At 36.7% G+C, this 27,762-nt stretch overlaps 1 protein-coding gene across 1 annotated transcript in view; it reads right to left on the minus strand.

The window, feature by feature from the left end:
• Positions 1-27,762, minus strand: part of CTTNBP2 (cortactin binding protein 2) — an 89,808-nt gene that overhangs the window by 60,337 nt on the left and 1,709 nt on the right. The window contains 1 exon segment of the mRNA XM_065835502.2: positions 17,498-17,605. Coding sequence (XP_065691574.2) covers positions 17,498-17,605 — 108 coding nt within the window.

The raw sequence follows: 27,762 nt of genomic DNA on the forward strand, positions 1-27,762 counted from the left end.
ACTAAAAGAAGTGCACAAAAGCACCAGAGACTTTCACAAGTATGGCATTGTACGACATCTACAGCAGGAACTTCAAACCAATAAATGAATATTCAGCACTAAGGATATCTGTGAAAATATTTCAGTGCCTTTTCTGCTTTTCAAAAAAACCAGTCAATTGCTTTTAGATCATAAGTAGTAAGGGAGATAAACACAGTCTGATAGGAAATAAAAAGGTTTGCCAAGTTTAACATAAAAAAATCCTACTTAGATCATTGACTTCCCTGTTACCTTATTGCTAACTGGCTTTTAAATTTAAAAACTTTTAAAAGCTGCAAAAATATACCCTTTTGGATAATGAAATATACTCTTTTGGATAATGAAATATACTCTTTTGGATAATGCAACTATCATAATCTAGTTAAGTGGTGTGTTTTTAAGCCAGAAGGTAAAAAATATTGGCTTGTAAATCATGCTATTTTAGTTTCTTCTGAATGATGCTAGACATGTTCTATGTACCTTATAATGTATTCTGACAGTGCAAATAGCATGGCATATCAGAAAGGGATACTTAATGACTATCCGTGGTTAAATTTAAGCAGATGAATATTAACACTAAATGTTTAATACAGTAAATCACCCCCTCATCAAAATGTAGTACATAATCTTTGAAGAATAAACATAAATAATGCACATTCACTGAAAGCATCACAGCTCTTCCCATATATCAATATCTATTATAACCCCAACCTTTCAAATTTATGTCAAATTTGCAAATTTTCAAAAATCTACCAAGTATTTTAAAGGAAAATGCAATCTGGATATTTTGCAATAAACTACAGAACTTCACAGAGCACTGTTGAATCATGGGGTATTCATTTGAAGTAACAGTTTTCCAGAAATTATACCATTAGCATGAATGAGTTGAGAACTGCTGACATTTTAACATACATACAACATTATTATCAGAAATTTGCAGAGTCAGCCACCTAAATAATAAATTTCTGGGCTACTACAGAAATTACCACACATATAGAGACTTGCTTAAGTGTTTAAAAAAAAAAAAAAAGAACAGAAAAAGAATTGAGTGTGCTCTTTCCTGGACATTACCTCCACACTTACTCTTCCGCTAGACCACTTTTAAGCTGGGGTTTTTTTTCAGCTTAAAAGTGGTCTGATTTAGGCAAAGAATACCACTTCCACACTCGTCTGCCAGAAGGGAGCAAAAAGAAGCAATGAGTTTAAATACTATCAGTTTGACAATACCTAAAGCACAAGTGTGAATGTATATAAATTATGTTTTCTTGCAGAAGGAAGCACCACACTCACTTATTTCTCTTGCTGGCATGTTTTTGAGTGAAAATCATGTATTTTCTGAGGAACTGAAATGTTTTCAGTGTAACACCGAAGGACACCTATGGCATCTGGTTCTAAGGGATCTTAGATGTAAAAACACCTAATTTGTGGATCCTGGAGCCAGGTTCTTGCTCTTTTGGCTTAAGCAACGTGGTGGAGCCTTTGGGCATGTATAAGAGCAGAGCTGCTGTATGTGAATGAAATACATCATAAAAAGGCAGGTGCCTATTGATTCCACCAGGCCGAGTTCCACAAGGCAGTGTCTTCCACAGCACCAGCAGATTACAGAACTGACGTCCTGCTTGTTAACCCTCCATCGCCACACAGGACTCACACACGGACACTATGGAAGCTCCCTGTGGGACAACTCTGATAACAGGGCAAGGGGAAGACACGAACAACCCCCAGGGCTGGATTGAATAAGGTCATCAGCAACTCAATCCATGTTTGATGTTAGTCGTGCTTTAAGCAGAAGATTGGACTGAATGATTTCTTGAGGTGCCTTCCAACCTAAATTACCCTATGATTAGTGATTTCTTCTGGGACTGTTATTTTTTTAATCTTGTAGATGCTAGCAACCTTCTCAAGTAACAAATGATAGAAATGAGCTCTCAGAGGAAGGAAAAGCAATTAATTACTTACTGGTGGAACAAGTCTTATGTCTTGCTTATGATCATGAAAATACTTTATGACTTAGAAAACAGAATGTTTAGTCTGTGATACTTTCAAAAATAAAAAAAATCAGCACTGAGCAATACTGGGGATTATGCAGCTGCGCGACACAAAGGGAAGGTTTAGTCTCAAGTTTTCTCTCCTCGATCTGCAGCCAACAAGAATCCCAACGACCAGGCTGTAAGTTAAACTGTTTATTTTATTTCCCTCTCAGGGAACTTGCCTCCTATCACATCCAGCAAGACACCTCATTCATCCCTACACCAACTTATTTGACTCTATTCAAGTCACCTCTGTGCATCTATCTGTCAGCTCCCTGCTGGACACTTCCATCTCCCAAGTTGACCCTTTGCAGCCACTGACTCCATTTATCTAGTGGCTGATGAAGACTGGCAGCGGGTGTGCAGGGAGAATTACAAAAGGAGTGGAGGTATCTGGACGATGGGCTGTGGGAAGAGCTGCAAATCCAGTATAGAAACTGGCCAGCAGTCACTTGCTTCTTGTGTTCCACTTAAGAAGAAGAAAAGAAAAAAAAAATATCTATTTTCAGTGACCAAACTGAGAATTGTGAAATCTAATTAGATGTTTTTCCCTAACAAGAATGTTAGGGGGCAGGGAGGCCTTCAAATAGTATCCATCTTACTGTGGACTTCAAGCTAAAAGCACCAAAAAAGCAAGGAAAAACAAACACAACCAATTAATATATAAATAAAAAATGAGACCAATACGGAAAAAAATAAAAATTAATCACATAATATAAGCTGTATTGTTAGCTTTATTTTTGTAATAATCTGTGTTGATATTAATTGCACACATTTGCTGAAATGAGTTTTCATAATCAACTTATGTAATCAGCAACGGAATATATAAGCAACAGTATTTTTAAGGTTAATACTGCATTTTCCCCCCAATGTATCTCAGAGTTTCCTCTTCATTTACCTGCCAAGTTAAGAGTTCAGCAAGTCCAAGTCTTCCATGTAGCAACTGATGATAAACATCAAAAATAGGACTGCATGTCCTACACTGCTGTGGAACAATGGAACTGAATTAAAGCTGCCTCAGTACCCTTAAACAAAATTTCCTTCCTTTGAAGAGCGTTTGTTCCTCTGATTAATTTCCTTTTCCACATATACTAAAATTGTTTCAACAGATGTTGACAGGTTCATATTAATATTTTCTCTTGACATATGTATTAGGGAGTGGTAAAAAGTTTTCTAAAACTGCCCAGCAGAGGAGGCAGTAAAATCTTTTTTATGTGATAGGGGTGATGGGGGAAGATGGGGGTGAACCCTTCATTCTAAATAAAATTGAAAGGATAACAGGGTTTTTTTTTTTAAGAGGAAGGTGGATGAAAGAGAACATGTTCAAAAATTTTACTCAGTGCCATTACACAATGTCTCAAAGTGATTTGCTGGAGCTCGTCATTTAAGAAGAGAATTATCAGAGGTGGTGGGGTGCGGGTGGGTTGGGGAGTATGATATATAATGATGATTAATTAAGAATGACTCTTCAAAGAATGATAGCATTTTTGTTATACAATGGGGTTTGAAAGCTTTGTTGTCTTTTTTTTTTGGTTGTGGGGGTTTGTTTGGTTTGGTGATTTTTTTATGCAGATGTAAATGAATGTTTTCCAAGTATCATATGAGATATTACTTCCATATATAGTTTTACAGAACAAACTAAAAATGGAAATGTAAGCATCAATGACTGCTGAAGAAACTGTATCCTGCAGCATGATTTCTGTCAATGAACATTTGACAATTAATTTCTTGTTACAACATTAATTATGGTCTCAATTCTTCAGCACTGGGACAGTGTATACCCATGCAAAGCCTACAAGTGAGTTAGATTTTTATGAACTCAATATTATGTGAAAAATGTTTGACCAATATATTCAAATCATCTGTTTCCATGAAAAGTGTCAAGTACCCTAAGACAAAAACTCATGTGTACAATCCAAGGATATAATTGAATCCGAAAAAAAAAAAGGAAATTCTCTGAAGAAGACTGAGGATCGTAACAGGCTGCTACTTCAAAAATGGTGAGAACAGTAGAAAGAACTGAGAAACAGTGTGCAATCAGCAAGTTAAACAAAACCAACATACAGGTTGATTATGCTCTGACGGACCTATATAATTGTTTCATACTATAAAAAAAAAGCTCTTTACAGATGACTGACCAGGATCATAAAAGAATTCAAGTTTTTTGGTAGAGGAAGTAATAAAGAAAATATACCTGCTTAGAAATTTTTGATGTAAGGCGCACATAGTCATAAAAAGCATTCAAAACTAACTCAGAACAGTGTCTCATAACAGTCATAAGACATGCAAATATATCTATGAAACTTGTTACAGTGAAGTGGGCTGCATGAAAGTGGAAACTTTTTTCTAGAAAAGTTACACCAAGCGTGAACCGTTAAAATAAGAGTAATGACAAAATGTTGCATTATTCTCTCATTTACAACAACCCATAGAACTTTTTCAAAAACTTGTAATTCGTCAAGTGTCACTTTCTGTTAGAATCACATATCTTTAAATCCAAGCTTTTAAAAAGTATTTTTCAGAGTAAAAAGAAAGCTCTGAATATAGGACTGTATGTATAGGACAAAGCTACCCCCAGTAACCTCCATTTAAGAAAATACATAAAAATATCATTTTACAACATAAAAGGTCAGATCTTACCTAGCAGTTGACGAAAACAACCACCCAGATTTTCTCTATTTCATGCCAATTACCCAAATATCAAAGTGGTTTGTAAAAAGCTGTACAATTTTCTCTGCACTAAAAAGCAGACTTAACAAAAGAACAATATGCCTAATAATTAATTCAAATCTCTCTGTGTACAGGAGGACATCATTTAATTAACACTTAAACAATCCTGACTTACAATATAATGGAAAGCACTGAAGAAGAATTATACAACCAAGGGAACGATCAAGTCTGAATTTCCTTAGGGGTCTGACTCCATAAAAAGAGATTATCACCCAGTAATATTATTATCGCAATACCACTAATTAGCACAACTTCCTTCCCTTTCTCCTCGTTACCTGACAAAAACCTCTGTGAAAGTAGTATGTACAGACAGGACAGATAGACACATGCTTCCAATTCTTCTTTACTAGTTTTCTCCCTTAGAGTAATGAATATCTACTATTTTGAGGTTGCAACTTTAGAAATGAAAAGGCTGTATTACAAACGTAAGAAGAGTTACTAATAGATCAGCACCAACGAGAAAAAAAAAAAGAAGTCAATATAATAGATTCTTCACTTCTTACAGATGTAACAGACCTTGCACTAAGTTTCCAAAGGAGAAAGGAGAAAAAGTTCAAGTCGTGAAACAACATCTGGTTTTAATCAAGAGGAGCCAGCCAGATGTTCTATATAAAGATGACATTAGATCTATTTTATGACAGTTTTGTTGTCTGATACTTAAACATTTGAAAATTATAGGCCAATATTTTGTAAGGAAGTATCACTGTTCGATGCTCTGATTATCTAACCACCCAGACATTTATTATTTCTGAAAATAATACAGATTTTCATATTGATAATGAGTCTCAATGGATAGAGATACTTGAGCTTTCTGGTTACTTTAAATAACCATTTGTCATGTAGACTTTTTTGCATGTTCAAATTCATGTAAATCAATTCATAATTCTTTGCATGGAAATCTGTCAGCCGTTCTTCTGAGGTGTTGAAGGAAATCTGACTTCATCTCTACCAGAAAAGAGGACTTTAACCTCTATACTTCGCAGTGAAAAAGTTTCTTCAGCTCAGCAACAGAAAAAAACATACCAAAGGCATCACAGAAAAACTTTAACTAAATCAATCTGTTTCTTTTTCATTTAGATTTCCATATTTTCAGGCTATCAAAATCTCAGTTAAAATACCATCCTATATTATTGCATGGCTATTACATGATTACCAAACTTTAATTATTTTAATGAAAACTTATGTAAATTATGAAATTATAATGCAATCATCAGGCACACTCAACTTGGGTTGACAACCAGAAAGTCTTGTTTAGCTAATCTGATATCCTCCTATGATGAGGTCACCCTCCTAGCGGGTGAAGGGAAGGTGGTGGATGTAGGGATATAATTTTTCTGGATTTTAGTAAGGCTTTCGATACTGTCCCTCACAGCATCCCTCTGGGCAAGTTGTTCAGTTGTGGCATTAGCAGGTTCACAGTCTGCTGGGTAAAGAACTCGTTGAAAGGCAAGGCTCAAAGGGTTGCAGCAAATGGGGCTACATCTGGCTGGCGAATGGTCACCAGTGATGTTCCTCAGGGCTCAATTCCAGGGCCAGTTCTGTTCAATATGCAAGTTTGCTGATGATCCCAAACTCAGAGGTGCTGTTGACTCTCTTGAGGGACAAGAGGCTTTGCAGAGGGATCTAGATAGACTGAAGAATTGGGCAATGATATTTATAAATATATAAAGGGTGAGTGCCATGAGGATGGAGCCAGGCTCTTCTCAGTGGCAAACACTGATAGGACAAGGTGCAATGGGATCAAGCTGGAACACAAGAGGTTCCACTTAAATTTGAGAAAAAACTTCTTCTCAGTGAGGGTGACAGAGCACTGGAACAGGCTGCCCAGGGAGGTTGTGGAGTCTCCTTCCCTGGAGACATTCAAAACCTGCCTGGACATGTTCCTATTCAACCTCACCTAGGCATTCCTGCTCCAGCAGGGGGACTGGACTAGATGATCTTTTGAGGTCCCTTCCAATCCCAAACATACTGTGATACTGTGATTAATGACATGAAATTTAACAAGTCCAAATACTGGATTCTGCACCTAGGATGGAGTAAGACCAGGCATAAGTATGAACTAGGAGAGGAGTGGCTGTAGAGTAGCCCTGCAGAAAGGGACCTGGGGGTGTTGGTGACAGCAGCTCATTGTGAGTCAGCAGTGTGGGCCGTGGCAGCACAGAGGGGAAAACCCCATCCTGGGGTGCATCTAACACAGTATAACCAGCTGGTCATAAGAGGGGATTATCCTGCTGCATTCAGTGTTGGTGCAGCCTCATCTGGGGTGCTTTGTGCAGTTCTGGACCCCACATTTTAAAAACTGTGTGAAGGTCCTTGAATGTGTCCAGAGCAGGGCAACAGAGCTGGCAAGAGGAATGGAAGGAATGGCCTGTGAGTAGTGGCTGAGGCCTTTGGGCTTGTCTAGTTTGGAGAAAAGAAGGCTGAGGAATGACCCCATTGCTTTCTGCACCTGCCTGAGGAAGAAAAGTGGAGGAGGAGGCACTGGTCTCCTCCCTGAGATCCAGTGACAGAACATAAGGGAATGGGACAAAGCTGCACCAGGTGAAGTTTACACTTGATATTAGGAAGCATTTCCTTACCAAGAGGGTGGTCAAACATTCGAACAGGCTTCCTAAAGATGGAGTTGATACCCCAAGCCTGTCTACATCCAAGAGGCCTTTGGACAATGCTCTTAACACCACGTTTTAGATTTTGGTCAGCCCTGAAGTGGTCAGGCAGTTAGTTGGTCAGTGTATTACCTCCAAGAAGAATTTTATTCTTGTTATTGCCTCTAGTAATGAGGCTGAATGAATGAATGAATAGATTTAACTAAGCAAATTTGATTTCTAAAATGGAACACCTTAAAGGAAACAGAATACTCATCCACATGGTATATTTCGGATTTTTTGCCCTTTATTAGAACTTCAAAGCCATTTTCCAGCAAGTGCTCTCTTTACAGATACCATTTCTTACAGTTTACCTTTCTAAAATTGTCACATAACAGCTTGTATTTCCACAGTATCTAGCTAAAATTTTACTCTGCTATTTCAGAGAGAACTCACTGTAATCACTGTAGCTCTAGTTTCTTGAATTTTCCATTTATTTGTACAAATGGAATGCTGGCTTTTAAAAGAGACCTAGTGCTAAGTAGTTTTAGCACGTTGCAGACCTTGCAAGGCAGATACTTCTTTCTGGGAGAACTGCAGGTGGAAATACCCATCCACCAGTCCAGAACAGCATCAGAACAGAGTGGGAGGGAGAAAATTATGGGAACACATACACACAAGAATAACAAAAGTAACTGCTTTTACAAGTGTTGAACTTGAAAATGACCCCAAGCAAATCTTTTATCTTATTCATAATTATCTTTTTCTAAATTAGTGTAATAATTCATTTGGAAGAACCAAGAAGAAACCTTATACATTTTTTTCCTCAGTAACATGAAGAGACACACAAAGAAAATAAAGGGGTGTTACCAGTTGCAATTCAGTGTTACCGTCAACAAAATTAACTGTACTACTCATTGGCATAGAGGAAATATTCTGTGTATGTTCCCTTAACTAAAAATGGAAAATTTCAGTTAGCATAACAACACAGACAGGATGACCCGGGTACACTTCTCATTGTCAGCAACATGAGTAATGATGGCAAACAAATAAGTCATGCTAAGAATGAAGTCGCAGCTGTATTATTCATGCAGAGAAACCAAGAAACAGTTACATCAACATGATGTTGGAATTTTTTATTATTTTTACAAATAGTGTGTGTATCTCTACTCACTAGTTTATGTTGGATTATGCAGAAAGAACAAAAGAGTGTAGGAGGAATCAAGTGGGAAAGGCAAAGCAATTATCCAAATAAGCAACCAGCAGAACACTTTCAGCTAAATTAGTAGTTGCATGCCTGGCAACAATAAAGATATTCAGATCTTATGTGAAAAACAAAAAGAGACTATTATCAGTTTAACAGTCACTGCTGCAAAGGACAGAGTGAAAAGGATGTTGGCAATGCAAGGCCATAGAGTTTTCATAAAAGAAAATGAGTCTCACAGTTTTATACTTGTAGTCTCCAGTTTTAAGAGAGCCTAGAATAAGGGTATCTACCTGAGAACGGAAGCTTCAGCTCAGTAAAACAACATGTATACAGGACTGTTTAACGTGGTTTACCAAAAGTTTTATTTTGCTCAGTGCTTAATATCTCTCTTCGGCAAATAGCAAATAACTACTACAAGAAGTGACGTAACACTACGGAAAACTTATTTGGCCAGTAGCTTCTAGAAGAGGCCTTTCTGTGTGTCTAAATACCAGTATCCCTCAGATCAACAAAGTTAACCAGCCCAGGGACTGCTGCACATCTACTAGAAAAGGCAAGACTTGGTTCCATTCATCATGAAGTGCAAGAAATAAAAGTGTTACTTGAAGGAAAATCCAAATACAGTTTACTTGACACCTTTCATAATGCAAAGAAAAGTATTTATTACTAGTTATCCGTGCCTAGAGAACCATCACTACAAAAACACTGAATATAAGAAAAGCAAATACTTTCATAGGCATCTGAAATGATCCTTGAAATAAAATACTAGATATAAAGCTAACCCACCAATACTATAAACAGTATTTCCAAATTATTACAACATGGACTTGAGCAATAAGGTATAAGACCATCCTTTAATTTCACAACATTTCCTGAAGTACAGTGTTATGTTTTGCTGTCTTAAGCAGGCATTGTGATTTTGTTGTCATGCAACAAAAGCTATTTTCTTACATTGTAACTAGTCATGCGATTTTCAAAAACTAATATCCACAGAGATATTTACTGGAACAGTGTTAGTTTCTTAAATTGTTTGGCAATAAAGTAGGGTGTAAAAACATGTCAAGTAGCTTTATAAAAATAATTTTAACTGACATAATATAAACTAAAAAAAAAAAAAAAACACAAAACCAATACATAAACTGTTATCAAGATAGGAAAAAAAAATATGAATTGAACATTCTTTATGGTTGTTTCCAACACTTTTTCAATTAGGTGAACAAAGAGCATGCTGCATTACTTTAAAATTTCAAATAAACCACAGATGAAGAAACCATTCCAAACTAAGCACTGAAAAATCATTTCACCTGCTAACCTGTCTGACATTTATTCACATTTCATAGTTTCCTTGCAGTCAATTTTAAATAGCTTGCAATAATGATATAATACTTTTTGACAGCCATGTCCAGAAAATTACAATAAACTAATATTAAGATGGTCAAAGGTTTAATCATAACCAGAATCATTGGACAGGTAAAGACAACTATATTTAAGAGCAGAGAAAATGCACATGCAACCATAATTCAAGTGTAAGTCAATAAATCAGAACTAGTAATTAGATGAGCAATGACACAAACTGCAGACCATTGCCTTCCAAAAATTTAGTGAAGATTAAGTTTTTGCAAAGAAATTGCAACACGCAAAAAGAACGATGCAAACAAGGCACTATCTGACTTCTATTTCATGGTTCACTTCTGTCACCAAGGCCAACAACTGCCATCATACTGTCTACAACAATAACCTTCTGTTACATACAGTTTAACACCTTCTGCTCCTCCTCCTACCTAATCACCATTTTTCAAAGACACCTGCTACAAAACAGGTTGTCTTCCTGGCTGCCAGAAACCTCTGAAGTCGCCTTCTGCGTGCTCTTAGCTCTAATTCTTTAGTACAAAAGCACCAAGGGATTCATACATAAAGGAGAAGTTCAGATTTGCATTTTAACTTCACAACTTAGCAGAATGACTGCAAGCAAGGGTCTTCATAATTTATAGGTGGTGTAACTTCCTTTGACAAACTACACTTAATATACACGTAATTTTTCTACCTATCAGTGAATTTGAGCACAACTAAACTATATGGATTCACTCCCTTTTCCTTGATAGCTCCCCGGTTTCTTGCCCTCTCACCTTGAAGTTCATTCTAGAAGTACTAAGTCTTACGGTACAATTCTTGTTGACTTTGTGTGGTAGTTTGGGATAAAAACTTTTTCCAACTATGGTATTGGTAATAATTCTATTTTAAGGGGTAACTTAGAGAGTACAGGCAAAACTAAGTATCACCCCATCACAAGATGCAGAAGACAATAACTAACATTAAGAAAATTAGAGTTATCATGTCCTCTTAAGTAAATTCTCAACCTCCAGTAGCCAAAGATCTGCCTTGGCCAAGTGAAGGAAGCTCTTTGCTATTATAGACAGAACTCGCTGAGAAACAGACACGTTAGTTTAGGTAAGTATATTTTGCAAGTATCTACAGCTCTTCTACCAAATATTTTACTTTTTTCTTTTCTCCCAAGGAACAGCTAATTCATTACTGAAAACACAGAGCCAAGCATGAATGACTCCACATTTTGCATAGTTATTCCAGTAACACTCTTGGTTAACCACCAAAAACCTAATATTGTTACGTATTATACTGTCATGATAAAGTATGATACACTCAGGATATATTTTTTTTTTAAATATTGTTTGATCTTCATATACACTTTAAGAATTGTAAAAGTGGTACAGAAATAAGTACACATGACAGTCATCACCAGAATAGTTCATATTTTCAACGAGATTAAAATAAAACTATATTGTTCAGTGCTTAATCACTGTCGGCCAAAATTGAAAGACAGGTTTACTAATAATAGTCTTCTACAATGCACAGCTCAGGACTTGAAATCAAACTAGCTTGAGCAGAAAATGCATTCTGCCCTTTGGGGAGAAAGAAAACCCCGAAGAACATTTTACAATGACCCATCTGGCAACTTCACAAGCAAGGTCCATCTGTCTTAAATTCAAGAATTATTATAATGGTAGAAAGCATTGGGGAAACTCTGGTTTTAGAAGGTGAAGATGGGGGACAAAGTTATTATTTTTTTAATTTAGACCAAATCAGCTCATAATCCGTACTTACAATTCTGGCGCCACTAACTCCCACAGCAGAGATCTTTTTCGTCTCATCTTTTTATAAACTTAGATAGTTTAACTTAAATTCTATGAGCAGCTAAATTAATGAAGTCTGATTTTCCCTAAACCTGCATTTTACAGTTCAGTAGCTAATGGATTCAACCAGTGCACACACACATACATGGAAGAGAAACTTTCCTTCATTATGAAGTTATGGTAAAAACTGAACACAGTAGGGCTTTACAGCTCTGAAGCAAATTTACCTTGCAGTTCTCATACTGTCCTCCTGATCCAGTCATCCCACACACAGAATCTGTTGATTTGTAGCTTGCTTGAGCTCAAAGACATTGATCCACAGAAATGCCATTGATATTGTAGTCAATTTTAATTAAACAAAAATATATCCATTATTGGTATTGACAATTCTTTTAGCCTTTTTTTATTTCACTGGAGATTTTCCCCTACAATCCAAATAAGTTGTTCTAAATCTATTTACATTTAAATGATCTAGTATGACAAGAATTTCCTTTTTCTCTTTGTTCACACTAATTAATGCATACCATAGAAGAAAAATATACATTTTCATTTTATCATTCACCATCTAATGAAATTTATATAGGCAAACAAAATGATTAAAAAATAAAAATCTCAAGTAAGTTGGGCTTTAAAATTTTAGATGAAAAAGAACCTACTTATGATTTATGAGAGAATCACCACTAAAAGCAGCATTTAGCATGTATAATTCCATGCTTGACAGCTAACACTAGCACTTCAATTCATCACATGAGGATCAGTGCACTTTAAAAATCCTCTAGATAGCAGGCAGTTACAGAAACCTCTTTATGGCTGGAGAAAAAAAACAACCAACAAAAAACCCCAACAACAACAAATGCATGCTGTATTTGAGGTCACAGTTGTGGAAGGCCAGACTTTGTGCTTTGATTATGTGGCCACATCACCTCCACATAAGAAATTTATTATCCCCTTATTACAGGCAGGCAGCTTATTTGGATAATTGGGACAGATGGAAGCAGCACCCATAGTTAAGGCTCTCTTCTTTTTAAACTATTTGCATTCCCAATAGCAACTGAATAATGTGTTATTTCTCATTAGTTAAATGACTTTAATGATTTAAATGTTAATCTGAATTTAATTCTGGTGCAACCCCGATCATGGAGCCACTAAAATAAAGTACAGATTCAAAAAGAAGTGTCTTAAGTCATTTGGTGTAGTAGTTATACAAAGTCAGTGTGCTAATGAGAAAGATTTATATAAAAGATCACCTCCTTTGAGGCGAATCCTGACGCTGTTCTCCTCAGCAAATTGACAGTTCACTTGGAGAATAAATCTGGAAATCTGACCCAAAGTGCGCAAAGGTCTGCTATTCCAGGGCCATAGGTCCTCACAGAGCTGAAGTTGTCCAGGAACTTAAATTGCTGTGGTTCATAATTACTGCAGCTATTCAAAGTCTGAATTTCTCCAACTTCCAAATTCCAGACTGGCAAAGCTCCCCAAAAAAAGAAAGCGTTCAACTAGAGATTAATTCAGCAAAATATTGTGAGTTCTGCATTGTACAAATCAGAGTATGCTATGAGAAATTTATACATGCTAAGGGCGAAAAAGCCCTCAGCCTTCTCCGTTTATATCAAAGCACCAAACTATAATACTACATACTCAGCAATAGAAGGAGACATTGACCCAGTCAGACAAAATTTCAACCGCTGAAGCAGGAAGCAACAGCCCAGGAATGCTATCTGTCCTTATGTATCTGCAGTTGTGCATATTATAAAGGAAAAACAATGAATTCTAAAAACATTGGAGGATATAGATGTCATCTGTATATTTTAATGAATACAGTTTGGATATGAAGCTTACTTTTGTTTCAAAATCAGACTTCAATGTATCAAAACTTTATGTAAAACACAATGGATACCCTAAAATACCTTATGCACAAAGATGTAATAAAGAGTGAATTATTCTATGTGACACCTTGGGTTGAGTTGTCTCTGATTTATCATGTGGCATAAATTCAACTGCCTTAGCAAAAAAAAAAAAACCCTACCACATCGATGTTATTAACTTTACTAACTAAACTTATCTTCCTTGCCCCTCCCCACCTTCACTCCCCAGGATGACTAGTTCATTTAACAAGATTTCTTCCCATAATCTCAAACTATTGGCCTTTCTCCCTTTTAATTTTTAATTTTTTATTTACACAGAACAGACACGCTGCACTGGAACAATACCCAGTAGACAGACTTAAAATTTCCTCGTCCAATCTTTTCAAAGTAGATCAACAAGCTTTGAAGCCTTCCTTTTTTATTCTCATTGGACTGTGCATTTTTGAAACTAAGCTTTAAATAGGCAGAAAAAGTTATTCAAAATCTTAAAAGTGCTAAATGAGGAGATGGCTACTAGTACCAAGATAAATTAAACTGCAAGTCATAAAATACAAATACATTTTGTGATACAATTAATACATTGTAAATGAACAGCCAGAAGATAAGCATCTGAATACAATTCTGGAAGCCCGTCTCCCTGTTAGAAAGCGATATTACAACAGTACTAACTGATACAGGGTATCATTTTGGAGTTTAATTTCTTTCAGTGGCACCTCAAACTGTGCATAATTTTACAGCTATTTTTCAAATAAGAGAACAAAAAAGAGAAATCACAAAAACCCAACGAATTCAAAAGATTATTATTTTAGATTTCTATGAGCAGTAGAATTTGCTCTATGTATCAGATAGAGGTTCAGTCCACAAAAACAAAGAGGTAGGAAGTGTTTTCTATTCAATCCATCAGAATCCACACAGGCAAATAATACATATATATATATACACATACTATAAATATGGTATAGAAACAAGCAAACAAAAACAGTAAGACAAGTTCCATCGCTTATTCAGAAATACTGCTTCTGCTCCCTAGTTCTTACCCCTTAACTCTGTGTCAGAAATGTGTTCCATTCCACCAGGGAATATTGGGGATAAGTTGTGGATTGTGACAACTTGACATGTATACCGAGAGGAAAAAAAAAAACAAACCAACATTTAGCACCCTGAGAACCATGATCCTGCAAGTGTTAGACTGAAAAGAAATCCTACCTACAGATGTTGAAGGTAGGTGTGGTTTTTTTTACGTAACTGGCTTTATAGGCAAAGAAAAAACATCAGATCTGTCTCAGATCTTCAGTAAAACGCATAATGTGACTTCACACAAAATTAGTGAAATGGGAAACAAAGCAAGTCAATGTAATTTATACAATGGGACAAGGACAGACTGACAGAGATGTATCAAACAGGTCTTGTTAAAATGAGAAACTTCATGCTAGGTGCAGATTAAGAGTAGTACCATGCAAGTTAGTCTTCTGTTAGATTCGGTATTATCAGTTCTTTCATGATCAGTCAAGACTGATTCATTTTAATGCCAGAACTTTCACACAACACACAAATTATCTGGTATAGGGCTTGAAGTTATTAGGCTTTGACCTGTCAGAGAAATTAGACTTTGAAACAGCCCTGCAGTACTAGTAGGATTAAAAACAAACGAAAAACCTCCTCAAACACACAATCACACACAAACTTTCCTACTTTTGAAACAGAGCTTGATCAGTTTTTGAAATAATAACATAAGAAGTCTTTTCCCTTACACGAAAACCATTTCTTTCTTTTTTTAAGGATACACAAAGTATGTATGCCAATTTGTTGAAACAAATCAAAGTACCTAATTTGACACAATTCCAATGGAATTCTTTCGTTATTCACTTTTTTCAAAGACCTATCTTTGGCTATCTAGTAGCTTATTTTGTGCACTGCTTGGAGACTCCAGCTACTAATACTGCTGACTTGCGGCTTCCCAATTAAGAAGCCAGAAGACCTGAAAGTATCATATTCCAAGATATCAGGCTGCAGTTCTTCAGCAGGTATAACTTCCAAGTTTTCCAATACTGGTACAGCTAACCAGGCAAGCTGCCTGGAAGATTTGAGTTCCATCTGGATGTTGTTTAGAGGATTTTACTACAAAATACATGAAATAAAAATTGAGATGCAGGAGAACCAAACAAAAAAAACCCCACACCACCAGCCAAACCAACCAACCAAAAAACAAACAAACCAACCAACCACAACCACATACAAAAAAACCCAAACCGAAACAAACAAAAAGTTTTCAACATTTATATACCTTATGAGAAACTGAGCTGTGTTTTATATTGATCTATATTAGTCATCAAAAGACACTGTGTACATACTACCCATTTCAGCACGTGCATGGGAATCTGATGTAGACTTGCTCTCTCCTGGGACTGCACTATCCTGAAAGTTTAATGTTTACTATCATTTAATTTATACTACATTCTTCTTTTTTTTTTCCCATTCAATTTCAATACATCCATTATTTGGTATGTACTGTAGTAGCTTGTTCATGAATATGTATTGGAGAAAATTGTCTCAGTATTCTATTTGCATTCCTCCAAAGTCAGAAGAGTCAAAAAAAGAGATTCTGGATGTGGTGTGCACGTTTTTCACCTTTAACAGAACGTTAACTGGCAGTCAGTGAAAATAAAAAGTCCTGGTCCAGGAAAATGAGATTGTATGAAATTGTAAGACAGCTAGATGAAAAGGCAGTACATTTCAGCATCTGAATATACCTGAAGGCCAAACACTAAATGACTTCAAAGTTCAGTAATCCCTGAGAAACATATAGCTTCCAGTGTCTTATTGTCATTACAAAATGAAAACTGTATTTAATAGGAGCGGTTTATACCTATAAACTCTTTAGTTATTAATGCAGGTACATCAATGGCAGCTACTTGAAAGCTCCATTTGCATCAAGTGATCCGAATCCATCACAAAACAAATTACAATTGAATAAAAACGCATTTATAATTGTTACTGTGACATTACAAGTAGAAGATGTTTCCACACCACTTGATAATTATTATACATTCTACTAAAAACTAGTATTGGATATATTTTATTACATTGAGTTTTTGCTTTAAGATACCTTAAAGGGCACAATTTCCATCTGTCCAACTACAAAGATATAAATATTTTCAAACCATATAAGGCTGTTTTCCCTCCCAAACCTGCAGTTTGTTTGGTAGCTCTGTTAAATTTTATTATGTTTCAGATCAATTTTAAAGTCATTACAGTCACCAAAAATTATCATCTTTTGACTAAAATACAGTTTTGTTCGTGCATTTCCTGTCAACCTTCTAAGTTGCCTTTCAGACTGCAACCTTCTGAAGCAGGAAACCAACCTTCACATGTGTTTACCACAACAAAAGTCTAATCAAGTACTTGTGAGTGCTGCTAGGAGCATATATCCTGTATTTCACCTTTTATTAAAAAACAAAACAAAAACACCCACACCACAAAAACAAAAAGCCGCCTCAAAAGTTCTTCTCTAAGTGGACATGACCATCCAATTTTGTCCTTCCTTCCATCTCACAGAAAATGGATGCATTGAATAGACTAGATGCACAAACATCTAGACTATTAGAACAAATGACAAATGGACTGAATTTTCCTTTGAAGTTATTCCTCCCTTTCACAAATAACAGACTGTACAATATAAAAGGATTTAAAGAGGAAGTAATTTTGCAGTTTTCACACTTAGTTCCCTGAAATTTTTGTTGGTATGTTATACAAAAATTAAATAGAATTAGTGAGTGGCAACAACTAAACAAGAACATATTTTGCAATTACTGAGATTTAGTCAACTTAAAAAATCACAATTTGCTCTTCCACTAATAATATTCTGTGCACAGCATAAAGGGAAAAAGCAAACCACAACAACCCAGTAACTTACCCTCAAAGCTTCAATTACGAGGTCTCGTGCTTCTAGTTCTCCTTCCATTATACTCAAAAGCATCCGCAATTCTGGCTTGCTCAAGTTATCCACATCAAACTCTCTTTTCTGTAAGAAACAAACACTGATTAACATGCTGACTAACTGAAATGGTGTAGATCTAAAACACAGATGTATCAGCATCCTAATTATGCGCTTCTCAAAACATCTGTAACTGTCAAAACCTGAGATGGCTTTATTTGTCATATATAAAGTCAAAATTAATAGCAAATAGTTTGATCCTTTTCATTTAAGGTGAAGCAATTAGAAGCCCACCAGTATGACACTTTCGCAAGCAACTGATCCTGCAAAGTCTTGTGAATGATAAGGGTGAAATGCTAAAGAAACTAACTTTGGAACTAATGCTTCCCATATGCAGTCTCTCAGGGAAACAATTCAGCAGACTTGAAATAGCACATCAGGGATGAAGGCAAGTGAGGGTTAAAGAATCTAGAACACAGCCCACCTAATCCAGTGTAACTTGTGCCTTACTTGCAAACAGTATACTGGGCTGAACGTGAATTTTTGAAGCACAAGTTGTGAAAAGATGTGAAATCTTATCTGTATGCTTTATTCACAGTTCCATTTGTTTGGCGGGCGGGTACCATCCACATTTAATAGGCACTGACAAACAACAGTTCATAGCAGCAATATCTTCTCACTCCACAGTTACCACCCCTAGCAAGACATTAGAAAGATTTATACTGAAGAATAAGATCACGCATAAACACTGTCTGCTGGGAACATCAGTATGGCTTCTGTGAAACCATACCCACCTCGAAAACAGCTACAGTTCTGTAACAATGACAACAGACACATGGGGAAAAGGGATCCACTGGATGCTAACATATTTAGATTTTCAAGAAGTTTTGGACAAGGTTCTATATCAAATATTATTACAGAAACTCCTGTCCAACGGTACTGGATGAAAAGGAAGGATAGGATGGATAGGAAGCAAACACTATGGGTAACAACCACTTTTCAATATGGAGACAGGTAAGCAGTGGGGCACCTCTGAGACCAGGTTTATTCAACCTATTCATTTACAACAACCTGTAAAAAGGATGGAGAATTGGCAGGAACATCCACGTCATGTGGGAGCTGGCACATAATTCCTCACTTTCAATGTTAACATCCTCATTTTGCTACTATATTAAAGCCTGGTAAACCCACAACTCAAGTACTGCATAAAGCTCTCATCTAAAAGTGAATTGGCCAATGAAGAGAGGAGGAGTAACTACCATACAAGGAAAGCCTAGGAGGCTGGAAGTCTTGATTTTGGAGGTTGGGCAGGGGCAATGTAGATTGTAGATGCTTAGTGAAATTAGAAGGGGGATCATTTTAAGGGAGAGATAATATTTATTCCATGTGCCAGATTCAGCTGATCAACTTGATTTCCGATATGCTTTCACTGCAAGGAAAATACTAAAGTCTTTGCTATGGGGTAGATGTATCTCCTAGCAAAGGCCCAAGATGTGGACACTCATGTGTCTTCAGTATGAAGTAATCAGTTGCGAAATTAGCTGAACTGTGTATCTGGATATACTGTGTATTTTCCCTGAAGGACATAAGAATCTAAGAGTTCAGCTACCCAAGAGCTTAACTCATCACAGGCAAGCCCAATAAAAATTAAAGCAAGTACCATTTCTGCTTTCTCAAGGCAAGAGGAAAACAAAACAGTTGTTCTCCCCTCAGGCTAGAAGGCCACAGATCAAAACTACCCAAAAGCTGTAACAATATTAGATCTACTCTGCATTCCACTTTTAGTTTGTAATCAAAACACACAGAACTGCGGGCAAGAACTTCAACTGTTTGCATTCAATGTACATTGGATTGAGCTTCTTCATGTATGTGAACATGTATCAACAAGAGGAGCAATGACTTCTATTAAGTATAACTGTTTCAGGGACAGGGCCACCCACTCTACCAAGTATTTCTAGACTGAACAATAGTTGTCCTCTAATTTTGCTGCCTGGGTCAGTTTTTCCTCTAATCCAAAAGATACCTCTTGCTCTCCATGCCAATGGATCAAGAAAAACAACTGGTTTCTCTGAAGGCTTTTTCCCCAACATATGCTACAGCAGCCTCTCACAGTGCTCCTTATAACTCTATACAGTGATAACCACTCCATGGACATGTATGAAGTGAAAAGTTACTACACATACACAGTTCCTCATGTAATGTAGTGTCAGTAAACTAGATTTTACCTTATATCCTGCAGCAGATTTCACTCTCAGCATTTATAACTACCAAATTTAATTCAGCAGGATTCACTCTCCTCCTTCTGTGAACCACTTCATAACATTTACTAGGTCAAGGACAGCAATTTATCCATATAGCTTCCTTTATGATAGAGGAAAAACATCTCCCTTTTTCAGATGGGAAACTGATGCACAGAGATTTTATTTCCAAACAACATCAAAAGCAAGTAATATAAAAGAGAACATTCAGTCTCAATTCAGTGGTTTAACCACTACATTATCTTCCCTTTCTAAAATATACCTGCCTCCTTTGAGAAAAGGGCACCCAAGGTTTCTGATAGACAAGAACAAAGTTAAGAGGGGCATCCACAGAAGTACAGTGCAAGAAATACGATCCTACTCTTCTCTCCAAGTCAGTAAATTAAGCTTGTCAGGAGGTATAACACAAGGCAGCTCTTTGCCAAAAGACTGACTGTACATTACAGGTGAAACTTTTCATTTCTGCAGTCTTCATAAATGAAAACACTCTTACATTCTTAACAAACCAGAGGCATTCTTCAACAGATGTGATACAATTATGAGCTTTTTAAACTAAGAATCTGATCAAGCAATTAAAGTAAACTTTGATCAAGTACACATCCTGAACTAGAATACATGAAAAGACAGCAGTAATGAGCAATTAAAAGTGTTCTGATGATTTAGATATAAATAAACACACAAACAAGTTAATAGTCATACCAACAAGATACGCAGCTTAGTTTTAAATATTTTTTAATTTTAGAAACTTTAAATAAGAACAAGCAAAACAACTTCATATATGAACAGTTCTAGCATATCAGACTAAAATCCCACTTATCCAAGCATCCTGTCTCCAAAAGCTGCCAATAACAGATGCCTTGCAATCAGTACCAGAGCAGGACAAGCATATAATGATACTTCCCAGAAATACTCTCCCAGACTTCAGTAATTCTCAGCTTATGTGCTTTCTGATTCAGAAATGGTGATTTTGCATGCAGTAGCCCTTGGCTGACATACCTGTTGTGAATCTGCCCTGTTGGTTTTTGAATCTCTATGTAATTTTAGCATCCAAAACATTCCACAGCAAAGTTACACATTTTTTTAAGAACCATGACCTTTGCTGTCAGTCTACCATTACTTTTGTTTGATGCCTTCTGATTTATTAAACACAGAAAACACAACCTATTATTTCCCACACTCTCCATGCTACACACTCTATCAGATAAGTCTTCACATACTTATGAAGAACAAACAAAACTTCTCAAAATTGAAGTCCAAAATCAAGCAGAAAATACACACAAACAGAAAAAAAAGTGAAATAAAGAATTTAGGAGCTTTTAAGGATGAAAGAGAAAAGTAGTGAGCTTTTGGGCCAAATTACCTGCATACATTTACACAGGAGTTATTTTAGTGTACCAGAAAATGGTATCAATCAGATGCGCATAATTATTTTACCATTAAATAAAAATGAGCCATCATTTTTCAAGTCTTGTTCATTAATAATATTATGCCCACTGAAGCTTTCTTATCAGAACTTGATCTGATAAATTTCAAAACTGAAATGACCACTTTTTTTCCAGTACTTTAAAGACATCTTAGATTTCTTCACTATGGATAAGCAACTTTTAAATCCCCTCACATGGGCTAAGAGTGTGCATGGCTGTTGCTGACAAAGCTACCACATCTTTTTCACTTGCACATCTCTGAAACAGCACTTAGGGAACTACAATGTACCTTACCCTAACTGAACCAAAATACTTAAAAGATTTAATATATTCTCAAACATAGTTTTAAAAATATTTCTAAGATTTGGGTAGATAAAGTGCATGATTAAATAAAACTAACCATTCTTTTAAACACTTGCCTACCATCTTTTGGGGACCAAGATGTCAGTCATGGTAGGTTTGCCTGAAGTTCTTATTCAGCTGTTTGCCTGAATCATAGAGAAAACTGATGTTTAGCTCTAGAACTGTAATCTTCCTAACATCTTCCAATGGAGCAATAAGTCTTAGATTTCCAGAAAATAAAGACTATATTACAAGCTCACGGCTTACGTGTCATCTGGGGTTTAACTACAATACCTCTGGTAGAATGCCAAGCTGTAACAGTTTAACCGACAATTTAACAACTATGTAACTGAGCCATCCATTATATTGGTTTTATAACAGAGATACATGAATATGTTGCCCCAGGGTGAAATTTGGCAGACACAACCAAAACACAAGAGTATTTTTTTTGTCTACCTCTTTTGGATTTTAAAATGCCTGGTTTACATGATTTATAAGAATAAAGTACCTGAAGAAGAGTACAACTTCAGTCCTCTATATCTCTATAACTCCACATTCTATTTTTCAGATCAGTTCTGTAAGGGGTGTGTGTTGCCTGGCAGCAAGTACACTGACAATACAGCAAACAGCTTATTAGCTAAAAATCATTCAACTACCTGTGTATGCATCACAAGAAGAGTACAAGCAAAATTATAACCTGCATTTATAAAGATTAAAAGAAGCTCTACCACGAACCAAAAGACAACAAAGGCATCTCTTCTGAACATGAGAAGGACGACCTAGGACAGCAGTGATCACACTGGACCTCCACCTTCCCACCTCCATCGTCTTCGGAAAAAACAGAAAGAGGATGAAATCAAAAGGTCACCAAAAGGCACAGGAACAGAAACACATAGCTATGTGTTCCCACACACATAGCTATTTAGAACAGAGAGGGTAAAATTCTTTAGGGTTAAATTTACCCCACCACACAAAAAAAAAAAAAAGAAAAATCTTGTGAGGGACTGGCAGTGCCAATAGTATGGTTTTGCTGACCTAGCCCTGTTGATAGTACTGGCAACATCAGGATCTGAGGGCTGTTCATTGTGCTACCACAGAAGCTGTTACAAACTCTGCTGCCTTCAGCAGAAATCTGAATAGGTAAGGTATGAAAGCCACAGCTTTGTACCTTGCCTAAGCAGAACAGAGGATAAAAGCAAGTTACCTGTGGGTTAATCACAAATGACCATGGAAAACAAGCTCCTTCCTGCTCAGAAAGTAGCTATGCAGCCTTTTAAAAGATGGAGCTGGGTAACAACGAGGACTTGGGAAAGAAGCCTGTGGAGCATAATTGAGGGCTGAGGTGGAAAGGTAGTGGGGGAGAAGTATAAAAATGGTGCACAGGAAAACACATAGGGAAAAAAGCTGTCAAAAAAAAAAAGGTCCTTTCAGGATGGAAGTGAAAGGTACACATCTATATTTGTTACATATTTTATACTGCGTTCCATTAAATACACACAAGAATCCTCTTGAGGATTGACAAAGCAGACTTCACAGATGAGGCTCTAAAAGCAGGTTTGCTGGTACTTATTGGGCTTTAAAAAGTTAACTTTTAATATCATGATGGCCTTACATCTGTCAGACCCATGAAACAACTGCCCCAGGGAAAGACAATCTTGATTCATATATTTTACATCAAGTATGTCACCCAGGTACAACTTATCTGACCAAGTGTAAAGACCTGTTTTGACTAATTCTGTTTCGCTGCCTACATAGAAGTATCTAGTGCAATTGAAATGTCCAGGGGATCAGTGACATCTTCTTGGGACAGGCAGATATGACACAGGTCTTAGGAGAATCATCCATCCCATCTGGACCAGTAGCAGGAAGCCAACTGGGATATCCCACAGTATCACATATGGACCACTAAAAGAAGCCCTCAAGGTAGGACTCAGACATTTGAAGGTAGGTGTGAGCTATGTAAGCTAGGTACCTAATGTCCCTTTATTTTCCATAGAGGACTGATCAGCCTAGTTAAAACAGCCAGAAAAGCTCTTCAGCTGATCAGCCACCAGAAGTATTTGCTCATGGCTCCACTGACTGTATTGGTCAGATTTCCACTGACTGTAATAGGATATGAAACACCATGCATACATGTAGACACCTAAATTTAAGTATCTTGAACCCCATCCATACTTTCAGGAGTCAGCTGCCTTTCACTTCATTCAAAAACAGAGAAGCTCACAAACCTGTTTCTAAAACAGGTTATTCTTTCTAACTTCTTACTTAACTCCACCAACTATAAAAGGAAGTTCCAAGACCCAGCTAAACATCAACACGGGTATGCGGTCAGATGAATCCTAACCCTTTTCTAATAAAGAAAACTCTGCAAACAGGGAGAGTATTAAAATAAGTGGTTATAATATCCACACAGTATTCATGAATACTTCAGGGAAAACCACAATTTATTGCTTTGGCTGTGGAGGGTTTGTTCTTTAGTCTGAAACTAGGGAAAGAGCCTGTGACTCCATGCTTCTCCAGAAACTTTCCAACACAACAATACATGTTCATTTCCCACCCTATCCAAGATGAACTTAAGATAATGTGATCTATAGGAATATTCTTGGCAACAGAAACAAATATGAAGGCAGAGAAATATCTTTCAAGGAAAAGCAATGCTGTGGAACTTGCTCCTCAACTAAGCCTGAGTTTCTTGCTGAAGAGAATAACATCTGATGTTAACATCCAGGACTCATAGAAAATTTCACACAATCATATCTGAGGAATAACGAGGAGACTGTGCGTACATTTAATTATATCCATTCATTAGCTGAATGACTTTTATTGGATTGTTCACCAAATGAAGTTACCTGCTTATTCTGCCCTACTCTTCCAAGTACAGCTCCCTCACTTTCTGGGTTTTTCAAAGGTTTTCTTTAAAAGGTATGGGGGAGGTTTTGTTGCTGTGGGGTGTTTTTGGGCTTGAGTAAACTGCAAAACTTTTAACAGCTTCAACATTAATCATAAATATACCTCAAAACTGGGAAATTTTTTTGGAAACAAACAAACAAAAACAAACCCCCAGCCCCCAACCCCTCCAAAATTAGTAAGACACTGACCTTTACACATGCCCAGATATTGTCATAACTGTTAAAACACGTTTGCAATCTATTAACAGCCACAAATGTACTTAGTCTTTTTTTTATTCCAGTGCAAGTTTGGTAACCTTGTCTTTTTTTAATGGATCTAGGCCCACAAGCCTTCAATAACCATGTTTAAACTCTTACTTAAATTTAACAGGTAATTTCTATTCCGAAAGTTACTTTCAGAAAAGTCACTTCTAAAGCAAATGGTATATGATTAGATCCAGATACAGGTACACATTCTTGAAGCTATCTTTAGAAGTTTTCCAGAAGCTCTCTCTTAAGTCTTCCAGTAATTTACACCTTACTTTGTGGTACAATAGAACCAAAAAGCAATGCCCAAGAAGGCTTTAATTCACATACCATACAGGCAGTACCTCTTCCCTAAGCCTACTTGATGCCTTCCTGGTTACATATTCAAGGATCACACAGGTATTGTAAATCAACTGCTCCCTTTCTCGGGTAGGAGTGGGTGCAGAGGCTGACCTCACACTGTTGTCTTCCTGAGTTCTTTCCTTCCTGTCCCAATTTCCATCTCTATTCCTACCTTGCCACATCACCTCCTAGGCCAAAGCAATGTTTACACAAATTAAGTCAAAGTGATTGGGAAAACAACAGGACATACTGCATCCTACAGGTTTGCACCTCTGTGCCACCTTCACACGTCCAGCTCACAGCACTCCCCCTCTGCACTTCACCTCTAATGACAGTGTGACAAGTCGACATTTGGAAGAGAAAAGAACATGTACAAAGTGGACTACATTCAAGGGCTTTCTTTTCTCATCCCCCAGGACCTTTACAACAAGGGAAGAGAGGCAGTGCTACAGGTTGTGAAATAGAAGGCACAGAAAAGGCAATGCTGCAGTTTGGAGTAGGGGAAGGAGAGGCAGAAAGGACATTTGAAGTATAACACTGCAAGATGGATCAAGACCAGTCTGTCGTCAGAGAGGAGCAGGAGGACTAAACCAGAGAGAACTGGGCTGTCTCTACATCTCATCTACATGTTGGAACACAACAGCATCATGCACCTGATTAGATGAGTACAACTTCTCTGAACAATAATGCTACACTGAGAACTTGGATTCAGATGAGGACAGTGGTAGTTAATCAGAGTTCTTTTGCCAGTGACCATTTTCCAGGTTAGAGTCCCTACTAAGAGGTATAGGGTTATGGTCTCATTTTCTGCTACTTGCAATGGTTTTCAGAGAAGGACCTTTCCAAGTGATCTAAATCAGCCTGTATAATTGATCTGATCAAAGCATTATTTAGCATTTCACTATATTGACCAGAATGGCTGCTCTATTACAAGCATTCTTGCAGACCGGTAGGGAAGATCTCAAGCTAAGTTTAAAATCCTACACTTTATCACCACAAAATGTCATGGAATTTCTCTCCATTTTTCAGTTCTTTTAAATATTGACAGTTTTTTCTGTAGTGCATCTTTTTGTACTGTTACTTGACCCACAGCAACACAGACTGATCCTTTTGGGTATACACACATATCATTCTCAATGAAATTTTGACCGATGAAGATAGCAGCAAAATCTCTATTCACCTCAGAGGAGTCAAGATTTCCCTCTACCAATATCCTCTATATGTGCAGCTTTACCGACAGCAGAAGGTACTGTCTATCAGACAAAAATAACATTTATGCTTTTGAGCACTGGTCAAGCCAAATCAAACCCAGAAATTTTACTGAATAACTTTAACAAACTTTGTGTTTGATATAATAGGTTTTTATAGGTTTTGTTAAAGCTACACTGGAGCTATAACATGTAACAAGCCAGCCTTCTATGCACAGCAGGCTGATGTTCAATGTCTCAACAAAAAGACTGTCAAATTGGGTTATTTCTTGCTATTATATAATCATTATTGGTAGACATCATGCAGATGGAAGTCATTCAAAGACGTTTTAAAATACACACACAGGTTTTCTCTCAATTCTCGTCCAAATTGCACCAATACAATTTCATTTGCTTCAGTGCAATCAAGCTGTGCAGATTTGAAAAAGGACTCGAACCACTCCCCTGCCATTTTTCCTTCATAACCTTACCATGACAAAAATACCAGTATTTTGTGGGAAAGAAGTGGTGGGCTTACCAAATGCTGTGCTCCACTCAAGAAAACTCAGAATTACAAGATTACCAGCTTTGTTCCTAAATGTAACACACTATAGAACAGTCTAGGCTTTTTTTCAGTCAAATTCCCTGGTGAATGTGAAAAAAGGAGGGAGCGGAACACTTTTTATTATTTTCTATAGTGCTTCTAAAACTAGCAAAAAAAGTATTTTTTTTCCCATTGATGTTACTGATAGCATACTAAGATGTAATAACAGCATTTAGTATCAAAAAACCATACTGTTCCATCCTGTGTTATACATCTCCTGCTTACACCACAAAATTCACACAATAACATATTACTATTACAAATGCTGTTCTTACAGTTTTTTACTGCACCATTTGTGCAATCAGGATTCTGATAACCAAAGAAAAATAAAAGAAAAAAATGTAAAACCATACTGAAAACAATATTTTTATAAGTTGAAGTTTAGTGTGACTTACAAGATAGTCACCTGGACATTTACTGTCATCCTAAAAGTAAGCAAGATGATCCAATTCATAATTCTGTATCTTGAGTTTAACGATAGAAAATAAGCTATTCTTACTAACCCTTCAAAAGGAATATTGGAGTACTGTATACTTTTTTTTTTTTTTAATATTTTAATTGCAGAGTTCTTTTTACTTTCCTGCACAAGAGACAAAATGAAATTGACAACACAATGTTTATACTGGCAAGGAAAACAAGATTAAAAGGAATACTAAATATTTAATCACTGAAGGCAAATTAAAAATAAAAATTAAAAAGATACTTTGTTATTTCTTAACTATAGCTTGTTTGTTTGTTTTAAGGAGCAACACACAAGTTACTTCCCAGCACCTCTTCAGTTAAAAAAAATATATTTTAAAAGCAGTGTGCAGTACAGAGCTGTGGCTCCTACCTTCTACAAGGAGAATACTAAATTGCATGAGTGGCTTTCACAGCACTACCCAACAGGTCAATATTGGAGTGTTACTTGATTACAAGCTACTCATCTGAGC

The sequence above is a fragment of the Patagioenas fasciata genome, chromosome 1 (assembly GCF_037038585.1).
Source record: "Patagioenas fasciata isolate bPatFas1 chromosome 1, bPatFas1.hap1, whole genome shotgun sequence".
Taxonomy (NCBI): Eukaryota; Metazoa; Chordata; class Aves; order Columbiformes; family Columbidae; genus Patagioenas; species Patagioenas fasciata.